This window comes from Bombus pyrosoma, linkage group LG1 (genome assembly GCF_014825855.1).
Source record: "Bombus pyrosoma isolate SC7728 linkage group LG1, ASM1482585v1, whole genome shotgun sequence".
NCBI lineage: Eukaryota > Metazoa > Arthropoda > Insecta > Hymenoptera > Apidae > Bombus > Bombus pyrosoma.
The window spans coordinates 2,914,810-2,929,805 of NC_057770.1; the positions used below are offsets into that span (position 1 = coordinate 2,914,810).

Here is a 14,996-nt window from a genome sequence, read left to right on the forward strand (position 1 = left end):
GGAAAGTCTCGCTATTCTCCGATTACTGATAGCTCTGTCTGTCGTTGTTTTATATACTCTGTACGTGTATATATCTATATTATATATTGATATCCATACATGCGCTTCGAACGAATATCTATTTATGTTTTCACATTGTTCAGATTTTATTTACTACGCTTGGAATTGTGCTCGAATAGAGAGAGAGAGAGAGAAAGAGAGAGAGAGAGAGGAAAAAGAGGAAGAAAGAAGAGAAAAAAAATAAAGTTCGGTGAAAAAGCGTTTGCTTTTCGCGCGCAGAATCTCGGATTCTTCGGTCTCGAGATATCCGGTTACATGTATTGTCGGAGATCGGTCGGAAAATAGGGTGGAAAAAATGAAAAGGAAAAGATGGATGCTCGCGGTTCGTCTCGAATGCGGGTCGCTTTTTCTTTTCGTGTCGCACGAGGAAGCTTCTCGCGAGTCTCGGTTTTTGGAGGAGGGAAACGATTAAAGGAAAAATGGAAGAACAAGATGGGGGAAGGGGGGAAAGGATGGAAAGAGAGACGTTCGTATTTATCGATCGGAAGAATGGAAAATCGTTGATGTCTCCTGCTTCCTCGACGATACGCGAGATAAGGATGGAATTGCGGAGGAGAAAAGAATGAGAAACCGAAAGTCCGCCCGAGCTGTAGTGTTCAGGTTGCGACGTCGACTCGATACCAGTGCACTGCTATAGAAAGAGGGAAACGTTAAAAGAAAGGAGAAAAAGAAAAATACAGAGCTAGGAAGAGAAAGAGAGGAAAGCCAAACGACCGAAGGTTATATTCTCTTCAAACGCTCGTACACTATTGATCAGATCGCGGACTGTGAATTGAATTTTATATGAATACAATGAAGTCGACGACACACAATATATATTAGTGGTCCCACGGCAATATTTTGTCGGGCCGGGGGGCGTTTTTATAAGAAAGGTTTTAGATCTCCGATTTAAGAAATAAAACAAAAAAAAGTGCATAAAAAAAATGCGAAAAAAAGCGTAAGGTTAAAGCAAAATAATAATAATAATAATAATACAAGTACATCTAAAGGTAATAAGTTGTGTTTTTTCGAAGTGAACCAAATCATTACTCTAAATAAATGTAAAAAAGAAAAAAAAAGAAAAAACAAAGAATGATGATAGAGACTTGACTCGGCCATACGTAACGTAAGATAATAAGAAATAAAAGAAAATACAAACGAACAAGTGGGGGAAGAAAAAGGGCTAAACGTGTTGTTTTACCCCTCTTTTTAAAAGGATGCGTGGGAGAGAGCGAGAGAGAGGGAGAGAGAGAGAGAGAGAAAGAAGATAGCCGCCACATTTTTGTCCATCGATNAAAAAAAAAAAAAAAAAAAAAAAAAAAAAAAAAAAAAAAAAAAAAAAAAAAAAAAAAAAAAAAAAAAAAAAAAAAAAAAAAAAAAAAAAAAAAAAAAAAAAAAAAAAAAAAAAAAAAAAAAAAAAAAAAAAAAAAAAAAAAAAAAAAAAAAAAAAAAAAAAAAAAAAAAAGGAGAAAATATATAATAACGAGAACTATAAACTTAAATAAGGGAATTAAGGAAAAAAAAGGTGTTTATATTCGAGGCAATATTTGTTACAATACAACTAGAGGATAAGTTGTATATCGTTTTAAGAGGCTCAGTACACAAAAGCGAGGATCGAGACTAATGAATGTCGAGATAAACGAGAAGAAGAATGCAAGGCAAAGATTACAATAAAGTAAATTTAGTAAGATTATGGAGAAGGTTAGACGAAAGTTTCTCATTTGAAAAAAATGGAAAAGATTGCTTATCAATCGTAGAATGATATGCATAGGTGAATATCGACGCAAGTGAGAGAGAGAGAGAGAGGGAGAGAATGTGTGTGTGTGTGTGTGTGTGTGTGAGGGAGAGAGAGAGAGAAAGAGAGATAGTGAGAGTGAAAGAGAGAAAAAGATAAAAAGAGAGTGACAAAGGTACTAAGCTAAAAAAATTAAGAAAAACGAGATGAGAAAACAAAGAAGAATTTAAGCAAACAAACAAAGAAGATGTACTATAATTAAAACGATGTGCTCGATGATCGTTGCGTTGACGACAGTGATCGTTCGTTTATTGTTTCTCGATTCCTGTTCACGATAAATGTTGTATTCCGTTTCACGATTTACAGACATTAATTATATTTCTTTCTCTTCCGTCTTGTTTTTTAAGCGACCACGTGTCGGTGGACTGTAAAATTGTTTTTACATCATATTCTCGTACTTTTTATTATGAATTATAGTAAAATCGTTATTGTCATTGCGAGTATTATTATTATTACGAATAACAATAACAGCAGCAATAATAATAACGATTTTACTATAATTCTCTCTCTCTCTCTCTCCTCTTCGTCTCTCTTTCTATTGTGTAATTATATATACATATAGGATTACAAAGAAATTAGGTTTTATGGTAGAGAGTAAACAGTTGTATCGCTATTTTATCCGACGATGAAAAATATTTGGGAATTTTTGTTTTAAAATAGTGAGCAGGACCTAACGCGTAAGGTAAAGAGGAGAAAGGAAAAAGGAAATAGATTTAAGATACTAGGACTTGTAATCATATCATAACATCTTGTAGATATATGTATATATATTATACACACAACATACGCAACACACGCATATATATATATATATATAATACACATATACATATTAAATGTGATTTGCGGAGCATGGTATATTTAAATCAAGAGTGTATCGTTTCATAAATTCGTGTGCCGATATGTGACAAACTATTAGAAAAATTTGAGATCCGATTTTATTTTCTGTTTGTTCGATAAGAAAAACTGAAGAGTAATGCTTCAAGTATGAATCTATATGCAAAAACATTCGACTTTCTTATATCTCTCTCTTAATTTTTCTACCTCCTCCTTTCTTCATATTTTTTTTAAATATCAATAACGTTTGTTCGTCTTCTCAAACTTCGCTCGCGCGATATGTTATCCTCCTACGATATAGAAAGTTATTAAAAGCTTTCAAATGAACCGAGTTGCATGAGAAACACTTTGAGAAGGAACAAATAAAATAAAGCGAAACACAAAGTACCGGATGCACCTTCGCTTTTAAGGAATTGCGTGTTAGACACGTCGTCTCGTTTCGACGAAAAAGAATAATAGCTCGGCCGAACGATACCCTCCTGATGCGAATTCCACTCCGGTGTGATGTACTTTAGGTACACAGTTTTGCGAGAGTGAAAACCCATTAAGACAGATGAAAAAATGGTTGAATCTAAGGAGCAAAAAAAGAAAAAACCAGTACATAAGTAAAATATGAAAAAGCGTATTGTATTTGAGAGGTCAAGCACGCATGCCAGACTGTCGCTTATTTTCTGACACTTTACCTGTACATGATGAGCGTGTGTGGTAAAGTAAATTTTACGCTAGTATACATGTTTAACAACGAACACTTGATAAAAAAAAAAAGGGAAAAAATGAAAAAAGAAAAAAACAACGGAAGAAACCACACATTTTCCCCGTGCTGTGTATTTCTATGTGCAACACTGGACAAAAGCAAAGAACTAAGCAAGAAACAATCTTTCAGAGTAATATTCCCTCGCGATGTCTCCCTATATTTTCTTTTTCTTTTCGTTTTCTGTTCTTCTCTTCATACGTTTCGCGACGAACGGAAGGTTCACTCTGCTATCAATTATTACTACTACTACTACTGCTACTACTAGTACTACTACTACTACTACCACTACTACTACTATTATTATTATCATTAGCACTTTACATTTAGCTCTTCCCACCGTCGTGCGTTATATTCTTCATCGATTAGACCGAATGGCTCCTAAATTGTACCTCGTAGGAACGCGTGTGCACCTAATTCTAGACACGACGACGATCCTCCGGTTATACGATCGTGAGCCGGGCATCCGTGTAAAAATCTTTAATACAGAATGGCCGTGTATAGCAGCGTGTATCGGAGCGCGCGTGCTTTAGAAAGCTGATACACGTACACGCGGAGAATCCTCCGTAAAACGTAAACAAAGCTAAAAAATCGCGACCGCTATCTCGTTCGAAGCGTGTTAGGAGGCGAAACAACAGTTCGTAAAGCGGTAGTTGCTTGTCTGTTCGAAGACGTTGCGCCTAGATCGACCGACGGCGGAAGGGTTAAATTTAAAGACACACACAGAGTTTTGAACGATCGCTGTGCTGTTCCATCGGAGGACGACGAGCTTCCACGAGCGAAGGATCTTTCTCAGTCCTTCGTTCTTTTCTTCGATCTTTCTGTTCGGAGGCTCGACGAAAAATATAAAAGACGCGCCGCGGTCGCGTTCCGGACGACGAGGCAATTGCGCAGAACGCGCCGTGAAACGTTAGCGATCGTATTCTTTCGGCTCGGCTTGTACATAGCTTCTTAATAACTTCGCTCTATCTGTGAACGCTCGCTCGTGTGACAAAAATGAAACAGAAAAAGAAAAAACACGTAGCACCCAGCAATTTGCCGTTAAATGATATCGTCTCGTTTCTTCGAATGAGTGAACACGGAAATGACAAAAGTGTACAAAAATGGAGATAAAGCGCGCGTCGTCCGGGATCCAGGTCGTGTGTGTATATTATAAATATAAGAGAAATATATATATATACATATATATATATATATGTATATCTCTGTATATGTGTGTGTGTGTGTGTGCGCGTGCGTACATGTGTGTGTTCGTCCTCCGACGATGAATATTCCCGTTGGAACAGAGAGAGATTCTTCTGTATGTACAAAAAAATCAAATTATAATTGTAGCGTGTAGAGAGTCTGTAACGATACAGTATTTCAGATAGCGTCTAAATAGCACTGTGTAAAACATACACACAAATACACACATACACACACCGGCGATAAGAGATAAAGCAAAATTAAAATATACACTCGAAAGTTTAAAGAAGAAAAAAGGAAGAAAAAGAAAATGGAAAAAAAGAACAATATGAAATTTACGAGGTTGTAAAGCGAGAGAGAGAGAGAGAGAGAGAGAGAAAGAGAGAGGGAGAGAGTGAGAGTAAAGTCATGTGTGTCGATGATTAATTATCGACAGAGGGAGAGAGAGAGAGAGAGAGAGAGAGAGAGAGAAAGAGAGAGAGAGTGTGTGTGTGTGTGAGAAAAAATAAGAGATGAAAGAAGGATAGAAAGAAAAAGATAAACACGACGTTCGGTTTTGAGTCTTAAAACACGAAAATACATATCCCATCTGTATGTATATATTTGCAGCTCGCATGAGAATTTCAATTATATATCGACGATTGAGTGTGTAATTATGATTGATTAGTATTATCGCGATGACGACGAGGATGATGTTTACGATGATGATGGTGATGACGACGATGATTATTACTATTATTATTATTATTATTATTATTATTATTATTATTATTATTAATTATTATTATAATTAATTAATTATTATTTATAGTTCCAATTTTGTGAAAATTGGAACGAATTAAGTAATGTTACGACGATCGATATTGCGTTTAAAAGCGTTAGGTTTAATGTTTGTAGTTAGGTAATGTTAGGTAGATTGGAGAGTAGGTACATATCGTTAATATTGTTATTGATTAATAGTATTGCGAAAAAAGGTATTACTGCCGGGTGCGCTTTGATTTCTTTTGTTCGCAAGAAGGCTCGTTGCTCTGGTTCGTTGCGATATCCGAGCGACGCGGCGACGCGAGATCCTTTCGACCATTTTACTGTTTTCAAATATTAATGTCGCATCGCTGATCGAAAACGAAAGCGAAGAGGGAAAAAGAAAAATGACACTCGCCTGCATTTGCGACCACGACAGAAATGAAAAAGAATAAAAGAATAAAAGAACAAGAGAAAGAACAAGTACCTGTGCTAACGTCGATATCTCGAATAAGTCTCAAAGCGGTCGCTCCGATCTCGCGACTTATCACGTTTCAAGTAATTATATTTTTATGCAATTAATCGGATGCATTGATGCCTGCAAGTACTCGAAGCGTGCCTGAGAAGAATTCCAATAGCAAGAAAAGAACACGAGTATGATGTTCCCTAAACGTTTTTCCCTCTCTGTTTCTTTTTTTTTATTTCTTACGATATCCAGTGTTTGTTTAAGCCGCTGTAAACAACGTTTGAAACATCGTTGCCCGAGGTTTCTTTCCGGATATACTCGATGGAAGAAGCAGCTTCGAGTGCCATAAAGCATCAAGCGATCGCGCGTTCTTTCTCGCTGCAAAACCGGAAACCGCTCTGGGCCAAACAAAATAAACCAAAGCGCAGTAACCTTTTTAGCGATCCCTCCTTCCCCTCTAAGTATTACCAAGTAACATATACCTGCCCCACATATCAGAATCTTACGTATCCCAAAAGCACTACCATACGCCATATCAATGTTTCGAAACGTTTAATCCTAGAAACGTATCCTTTTCAACAATGATACGCGTTTCTTCCCCCCCCTCCCCCCTTATCCCTTTTTGTCTCTATTTCGGCGTCTCGTTTATACACGCTGTGAAAATTTTAGGCTATACATACCAAATTTATCCCTTTTCTCCCTTTGAAAAAAAAAGATCAAAGGAAACAAAATCATTCCCTCCCCTCTCCTATCCCTCTTCATCGTTCCTTTTCATTTCCTCCTCCCAAACTAAAGAACATAAAAAAAAAAGAACATAATCCACCTCGTTATTGTACATCTGAGCCAAGAAGGGTCTCTATGCTCTGTCTTCCCATCGCTGCGTCAAAAGACAAACTAGATTGTAATAAGAATTTGTTGACACTGTATACATTATTATACATTGATTGTACACGCATCAGCAACATCACACACTCGAAATACTCGACATCGGTACACGTATTATACATTCACCAAACACTCACCATCGCACGACCATCATTGAACATACACCAAGACCAACACGACAACCAGGCACTGCGTCAAGATAGCCGAAGATGGATAGGTAATGCTATTCTTCGTTGAACGAGGTTTCGTTTCGCCACACGGAGACATTGGATCGTCGCGATTTCGGGATCGATACGGAGGGGAAAGATGGCGCCGTGTTCCTCAAGGTTGACGATCTTCGAGGGTGGGGATCAGAATATTTTAAGTTTAATTTCGTGATTAATTTAATCGATTAATTATAAATTTGTCAACTTCCCAGGGAAAATTTTAACGTCAACGTATTTGAATTTTAAGTCATTTAGAAACGTGATTTCTAAATCTAGCGTACGTTGAAATTTTAATGTTGTTGAAAACTTTTAGCGATCAACCTTCTTTTATATATATATATATATAAATATATATATTAAATATATATATATATATATAAATATATATATTAAATATATATATTAAATATATATATATATATATAATTTCAAACTTTTATCAATGTTAAAACAAATCGCGAAGCGAGAAAATGTCGAAAAATCGCAACTACAGCGATCTACAGTGGTTGCAAAACGACCTTGTTTTATAAGTCTCGATACTCGGGATACGAGCATTAACCATCCATAATTAGTCTGTGATGTCGCAGCGCACGTTCATTCGAGACATTAGAAAATCAAGAAAGAAAAACATCAGATACGACACGTAGAAACGATCGTAGATATTCAAACACACATCGAACGAAGAGGTGACACATTCACACAACGGCGAAGAGACAGGAGACACAGACAGACAGACACACTCCAATATATGATTACTCTTTAAACGAAAACAAAAGGATAAAAAAAAATAATAATAATAATTAATGATGTAATGTGTATATTAATACTTGTATGTCGTACGCTCTAATGTTGTTTGAAGAGTTATTTGCGAGTCAATTATCTGTGCCTAGCAGCCCTGTGCACCCTATCAAATGTACCACCGTTCAGATGAAAAATTAAAAATAATAATGGGAAAAAAAGTAAAGAAAGATGCTGATTGAACCAAAAAAAAAAAATAAAATAATAATGATAATAAACAAACAAGCATTAAACGAAAACAACAAACAATTAAAGAAAAATACGAAACGAACGAAAGCTAAAACACTCACATACACACGCACACGCGCGTACACACATACACACACACACCCAAGCACGCAAAGGAAACAGCATATATATTACTATAGATATACATAGTTTCGATCAGGAAATAATTCATTCGATATACACGCACGTGTGTTTCTCGCGACGACAACAGTAACAAAGATAAAGATATACAGCAACAATAACCACAACATATAAAACAAGAATGCCAATGAAACAGTGAAACAGAAAGAAACAACAAACAACAACAAAAAAAAAGATACATACGGAAATGAAGGAAGATTCAAAAAAAAAAAAAAAAACAGAACAAAACTTGCACCCTGTATACATAGTTCGCACAATGATCTGTTCCTATTTTGGAATCAGTTTTTTCGGATTTGCCAAGAATGTATTATCTACAGATTCTATATGAAAGAAAAAAGAAATGAAAATATATATAGAAAAACTGATTATGAAATATAAATAATTGAAATCCCATTAGTTCTGGAATTGTTACCCTTTTCGACCGAATTTTCCGTCGTCGTGCGTGCCAGCCGCGTCGTTTCCCACACTCGTATACATATAGAAATAAACGAACAAAACGAAGAATAAATAGAATCGTCGAAAAGCAAAGCGGGAGAACCAACGGAAAATATAAAAAAGGAATTAATATAACAGTCACACAGAGAGAGAGAGAGAGAGAGAGAGAGAGAGAGAGAGAGAGGGTGAGAATAAACAAAATCGTAAAAAAGAAACCAAACAATAAAAACATACGACGTTCATGATTCGCTTTTCAAAGCTATATAGCAGCTTAATTGGAACACGAGGTATCCTCTTCGTTTCGTGCAATCCTGTAGTAATTCATCACAATCATCCAGCTCGAAGTCCACTAGAACGGTTGTTACTAGTCGTAAACGAGGAAATCACGAGACCAAAAACTAAGGTATAACAAATAAAAAGTAAGGTAAAATAAAAGTAGCACAGAGATAATTATTAGAATCGAAGAAAATATTTAAAAGAAGTTAGAAATGGGTAGAGACGCGCGAGGATGTGACAGCTCGTTTCTAGTGGCACTTTTCGACGACATCGTACCCGCGATTTTCACGCGACACAGAGCTCCTGCTTCAGGGTAGCACTTTGTAAGACGTTCGTTGAAGCAAATAGTAGCGCATCATGATACGCGAGGCCCTCGAGGAACGACCAGACGATTTTTCCTTAGGTTCAAATTGCAAACACGGAAGAGAATATCGTGGCACGATTTACTGGCGGAATGAACCAGGCGACAAACGCGATTTTTAACGTTTTTCGATCCTGTTTCATCGCCGCCTGTATTTAACAAAATATTTAAAAAAAAAAAAGCAAAATCGCGTTGAAACTCGATTAAAACGTACACTCGCCAACAAAAAGAATATACATGTATAAAGTAAAAGAAACTGAAACACAAAAAAAAAGCAAGCGAAATAGCAAAACGAATAATAAGGAAGAACGAGATAAAAAAAATCATTTAAATACGTAGACCGTCACACACTGAACACAACAGCACAACCACCCACGATCCACGCACATTCATGTTTATATACGATTATTATGTATGTGTATGTGTATAAAAAGATCACCGACAGTCTGACTCATTCATTCATTTCTTTATGCGAACATCTCGCCAACCAATCCACTGAATTCGACGCTCACACACCACGGTCCTAGAGGTATGTGGGACGCTTGTACACGTGTGTCTATAATTGAGAAACAGGCAAAAAAAAAGAAAAAAAGAAAAAAGAAAGAGAAGAAAACAGAAAAAAATACACGCGAGAATTCGATGCCTGCTTCGAGCTCTCTGTTCACGACGACCGCTTTTCACAATCCGCTGTCGAAATCACCCCTATTAACGTTTGTCTTCTGCTGTTCTTCTTGTCGGATGTAAGTTTGAAAGGATGCGGGCAAATTTCGAACGAAACGCGTATTCAAGGAAATCATTCTAAATTATAGATACTCGTTGGTGAATTTCCCGCGTACGCTGTTCATTCTATTTCAATCGTACGCGAGAGATTCGTCGATCGGACGGTTTTAGGACGGTCGAACGATACGGGAGAGTAATCGACGAGGAAAACCGGGAATACGGACTGGTATATCGTTCGCGAGCGGGCGAAAAGAGGGCGGAGGAAACGTGGACAGAGACGTGAAAAGCAGCTGGAATGAATCGGTTGATGTTTGTAGAAGCGACAGGTTGCAAGGGACACGATAAAAAGGCAGTGAAACGAACGACGAGTTACAGGAAATACATGAGAGAAAAAGAGAAAAGAAATGAATATTTGGGAGAGAAACAACATAGGTACGAAAGGAACATCGAGCACAGAGGAATAATAATTACACGTTGAGAGAAAGAGAGAGAGAGGAAGAATGTGAGAGTGGGAGAGAAAGGGAGAGAGAGAAAGAAGAATGAAAGGTATGTTGAAAAGAAAAAAAAAAAAAAGAAAGAATAATGAAAAGAGCACACTCACTGAGCGCCGCTAGTAAAAGACATGGTAGGCTATTATTATCGCTAAATAGTCGCTAGCCGATAGTGATGTAGTTTACCCTTTAGAGTTATTTTAAGTTCTTAATTATAATATGATTACTATTAAATTTATTATCGTATCACATTACACACTGTAACACTTCTATTATATAATAACAAGAAATATTTACCTGTGCATATTGACATATTAATGGAGTCACATCATTAAAACATATACTACTCAATATATTCAGCGTCAGCGACTCGATTCATTGACACCCACACCATATACCATGCATATTATATGCATATATGTGTATATATATATATATATATACCTTTACTACTCAAAGATACAATAATTTTAATCCCTCCGAGATTTGCAAATGATACCGTGTGTCAACCATCGCCATCTCCGGTTCACGACCATGGTTTGTTAATTTCTGTTTTCGATCCTCGTTTATTGTAAGTTATTGTTTACTTTTTTATGGTTGACGAATGGAATCGATCGTTTCGAGAACGACCTGATTCTCCACGGAGATCTACCCGATAAACAATCCGTTTTGTTCCTATTTCTTTGTACTAGATTTCTATTTAAAAACTGAACAGGAATTACTTGCAAATTGTTATTTGTTTAGAAACATAGTTACGCGAGTAATCGATGAACTTTTGATTTTTATTCTGTTTTCAAAACGACCGATTCAATCGTGCTGTACTTCGCGGTTCGTAAATACTTTTTATCATTTCCGCGAGCAATTGTCGAAACACATAATATTAAGTTTTAAATGTGAAAGCTTTAAATAATATATTGTATATCTAGTTGGAATTGAATTTGGAAGTTTAAATTATCACGAAAATGTCGTTTGAAGCGAAATATAAAGCAACGAATTTATCGAGAAAATTTCGTTCCTATTCGTTCCGTCGATCGTCATATATTTCACGAGCAAATATTTCTTTTTTTCAATTTATCGTACGTTTGTTACAACCGGATATGCAAATGTCATTGTTTCGTTACGAAATTTCATCGAACGAATACTTTCCATCGTCAAGTATAAATATTTAACTTGTCATTTACGAATACAACTTTCAGTTCTATTTTATTCCCACGATTTCCCATATGAGACGACAACAAGAGGAAACGTGAAAATCCTTCAAAGATATTCCTTACTAATCCGTAAAAAAAAAAACCCCAAGAAAATAAATATTTCCGAATGAAACCCAAACAGATTAATTCTCGACATTTACGTTCGAGAATTTCAACACTGAATTACGCTATCTTTGTCACATAATCACCACCAGCTTGCAGACAAAGGAATACAATGCAACGCGCCTCACATAATTCCAACTGTTCTATTTTTCGTTGACAATTCCCCAAGGCGAGGGCAAAGTGGTGGAAACAACATTGTGTTTCAATTTTCACGTAATATCATTGCGCAAACGCCACGATAAGATGACTCGTGCAATTCCCCAGTGGAAATACGCGACAAATCCGAACACTTTATTGCTTAAAACGTTGCCACGAATTACATCGAATTTCCATACGATCGCGTGTCACTTCCCGTGTACGGTGTTGGTCGAAACAAATTACAAATTCATCAAATGCTTCAAGAAAAATGTTTTTTAATCCGATTATGCTTTCTTTCTTACGAATATCACTTTCGAAATTGCTTCAACAAAACGTGTTTAATTTTAATCGAGCTTAAAGTTATTAAGAGGGGAAGTAATCTAAAATTTAATCCTTTATTTGACCATCGACTGACATTGTTATAAATGATCGTAAAAGTTTGAATTGGATTATCTAATTAGAAGCATCCGAATGAAATTGGAGCACCTAATTTCCATTCGTATCCTATATTTTACACGATAAATGACATTAATGATCTTTAGTAAAATATAGCGTATAAAGTAGAACGAAGTGAACTTTAAAACCGAGTAATCTAGCGCAAACAGTTACAGGCCATTCACGAGCCAACGACACCGATCCACAGTTCATCATAGACGGTCTTATTAAAAAATTGTACCATACAAATATATGTATTGTTCGGTTAAAACCATCAAATTCTCCCAACACGATACACGATCACTTTATTTTTCCTCCTTTTGTTTTTTTTTTTTTTTTTTTTTTTAACTGATCTCACACCAAGTCACGTCGATTCGACCATTCGACCATCTATCAACATGATAAACATTTGCACGTTAAGGGTGACAAACTGCGAGCGTATCTATCGCGATGAAACGCGTAAAACGTTGTAAGAAACTAGACTGGGCCGGTTGAGTCCTTCGATAAAGCGAAAATAACGGGATCTTGATAAGGACTGCTTGAAATAGAGCTGCTTGTGCATGCAATCGATTCGCGCGAGCTTTTATTAGTAGTTTATTCGCTAGATCTTGGCCGCAAGCATGCGCACGTTCTCAACAGTCGACCGTTATGTGTCTTGTTTCCTTCTGCCGCACGAAAATCAACCGCCGAACATCCACCGATGTTCTCGTTTCCACGTTTTACATTGTCGCATGCAGTGATTTACGCACGGTTATCCATTGGAAATTGTTTAATATTGGAAAGAACCAGTCCGATTCTGTGGTGTTACGACCAGAAGATTCACTTTGCGCGCGTGGTTTCGTATGGAAATATCCTATTGAGTTTATGTTAATGGAACGGTCCTTGAAGAAAAAGTATAAAACATCTGCATCCTTCGGATAATCTGCAACGAAGTTTTCCAAACGAACGATTTGGGATTTGAAAGTCGAGAGCCGAGAATATTGGAAGTTAAAACTCGAACTTTTTGAATTTTTGATGTAGAGCTGCGCTTCTGAAGTGTAACGTTTCTACGATTTTCAAGTTGAAGTTCGAAACGATTGGACACCATGGAATTGAAATAATCGAACTAAGTGTTTAGAGCGTTTTCAATATCAATTACACGTCTGAAAAGTTATACTACACAGGACTAGACCACAACACACGACACTGCAACGGATTATTCAGACGAAACGCAACACGCAGGAAATCTGTTTTAAATCGTCACTATGCTACGTAGGACTCGTTATACTCCTTCGATGCTTTTGCTGAATGTAATTCTCAAATAAACTTTCCAGATGATCGATAGAAGCTTGTATAATCTTCGAACGAAAAATTCACTGCGACAATAATCGGATATTGTACTAAACCATATGCTATTGTCTATAGATCAAAATGATAAAAAAAAAAAAAAAAAGAAAGAAACAAAATACCATAGAATCTTCTCTACACTGCGATTAAGGGATATAAAGGAGGGAACAATTCCAGAAGCAGCGATTAGATTAAAAACCGATGTAAGTAATATATTTTCATATTTACAAGGATTTTTAGTTGTAAGTTGAATAAGTCGGATAGTTGAATATATGAATGTATGTATACATATAATATGTGTTGCGCTTGTAAAAATATAAAGTGCGTTTTTTCAAAACGTATTTATTCCATCGACGTAGGAAAGAAAAATACCTTTGAACGAGGCTGAGAGAGAGGGAGAGAAAGAGAGAGAAGGAGAGAGAGAGTAAGGTCACATGCTTTGTCTTTCTTCTTTGATTTCTACCGCGAAACGTTTGTTCGACGTTCTCATTTCGGAATAAAAATACAATAAACGGAGAAAAAGAAAAAAAGAAAAGACTAAAAACGCTGTATCGCCGCTGTGAGCACGGAAGAAAGGACGAGCGAAAATAAAAAGCAATTTCCGTTCGACGCAACGAGTACATTTTGAAAGAACGCCACGAATAGGTATGCTTTCACTGAAAGCGATTAATTTCCGAGAACTTCGTTTCGTTCCTCGATCGCGAACAACCACGTAACGTCGTTTTTTATTTCTTCTCTGTGTTTTCTTTTCCATTTTTATGTTTCTGTACCAATGTTATTCTCCTTTCGCGAATTAATTTTTCGACGAGAAAATTGCCTCGAATTTCATTTACCGCGAAACAAAGCTACAAACATTCGTCGTCCGATGTGTTTCTTACGATTTCGTAAAAGTACAATAATCTATGGACCGTGGAAAAAATTCTTCGCTTTTCTATTCTTTTCTTCTCTTTTGTTTTAAACGGATCCTTAGCGTACGAGTCCACCAAGCGAAAAAAAGTTTCGTTTTCTGTTCGCAGCTTTCGGGAAGGCACGTAGTGAAGAATCGCTAAGACGAAATATAAAAACGTTCCCGCGGAATCTGTGGCGAGGACTTCGGTTATCGCGCCCGTTCCATCCCTCTCAACACATGACTCGGTACACCGGGGGGCAGAGCCGCTGGTTCTCCACCCCTCGCTTCCGGATCGTTGTTGACTGCTTCGGAAGCCTTGAACCTCTTGTACTTCCCTTCAAAAACAAAAAACGTTTATTTATCTAAAATAAAAATAACTACACCTTGTCAAATCTAGTTATTCTATTCTAAAGTTCAATTATAGGTAATATTAGGAGGAAGAGAAGTGACGAGAGAAAATAGAGTTCTTTAAGCGAGTCACATGTTAAGTTATAGAAGTTTAATTTTCTCTTATCTCGGAAAGTGGTTGCTACTTCTTGG

At 36.6% G+C, this 14,996-nt stretch overlaps 1 protein-coding gene across 2 annotated transcripts in view; it reads right to left on the reverse strand.

Annotated features, from left to right (window-relative positions):
- Nucleotides 1–7,311: 7,311 nt before the first annotated feature.
- The window catches only part of LOC122571306 (protein stum), a 34,668-nt gene continuing 26,983 nt past the window's right edge, over nucleotides 7,312–14,996 (reverse strand). For both annotated transcript variants that reach the window (XM_043734891.1, XM_043734897.1), the window contains one exon: nucleotides 7,312–14,791. In XM_043734891.1, the coding sequence (XP_043590826.1) occupies nucleotides 14,664–14,791 (128 nt within the window). In that variant the 3' untranslated portion in view covers nucleotides 7,312–14,663. The remainder of the gene's footprint in view (nucleotides 14,792–14,996) is intronic.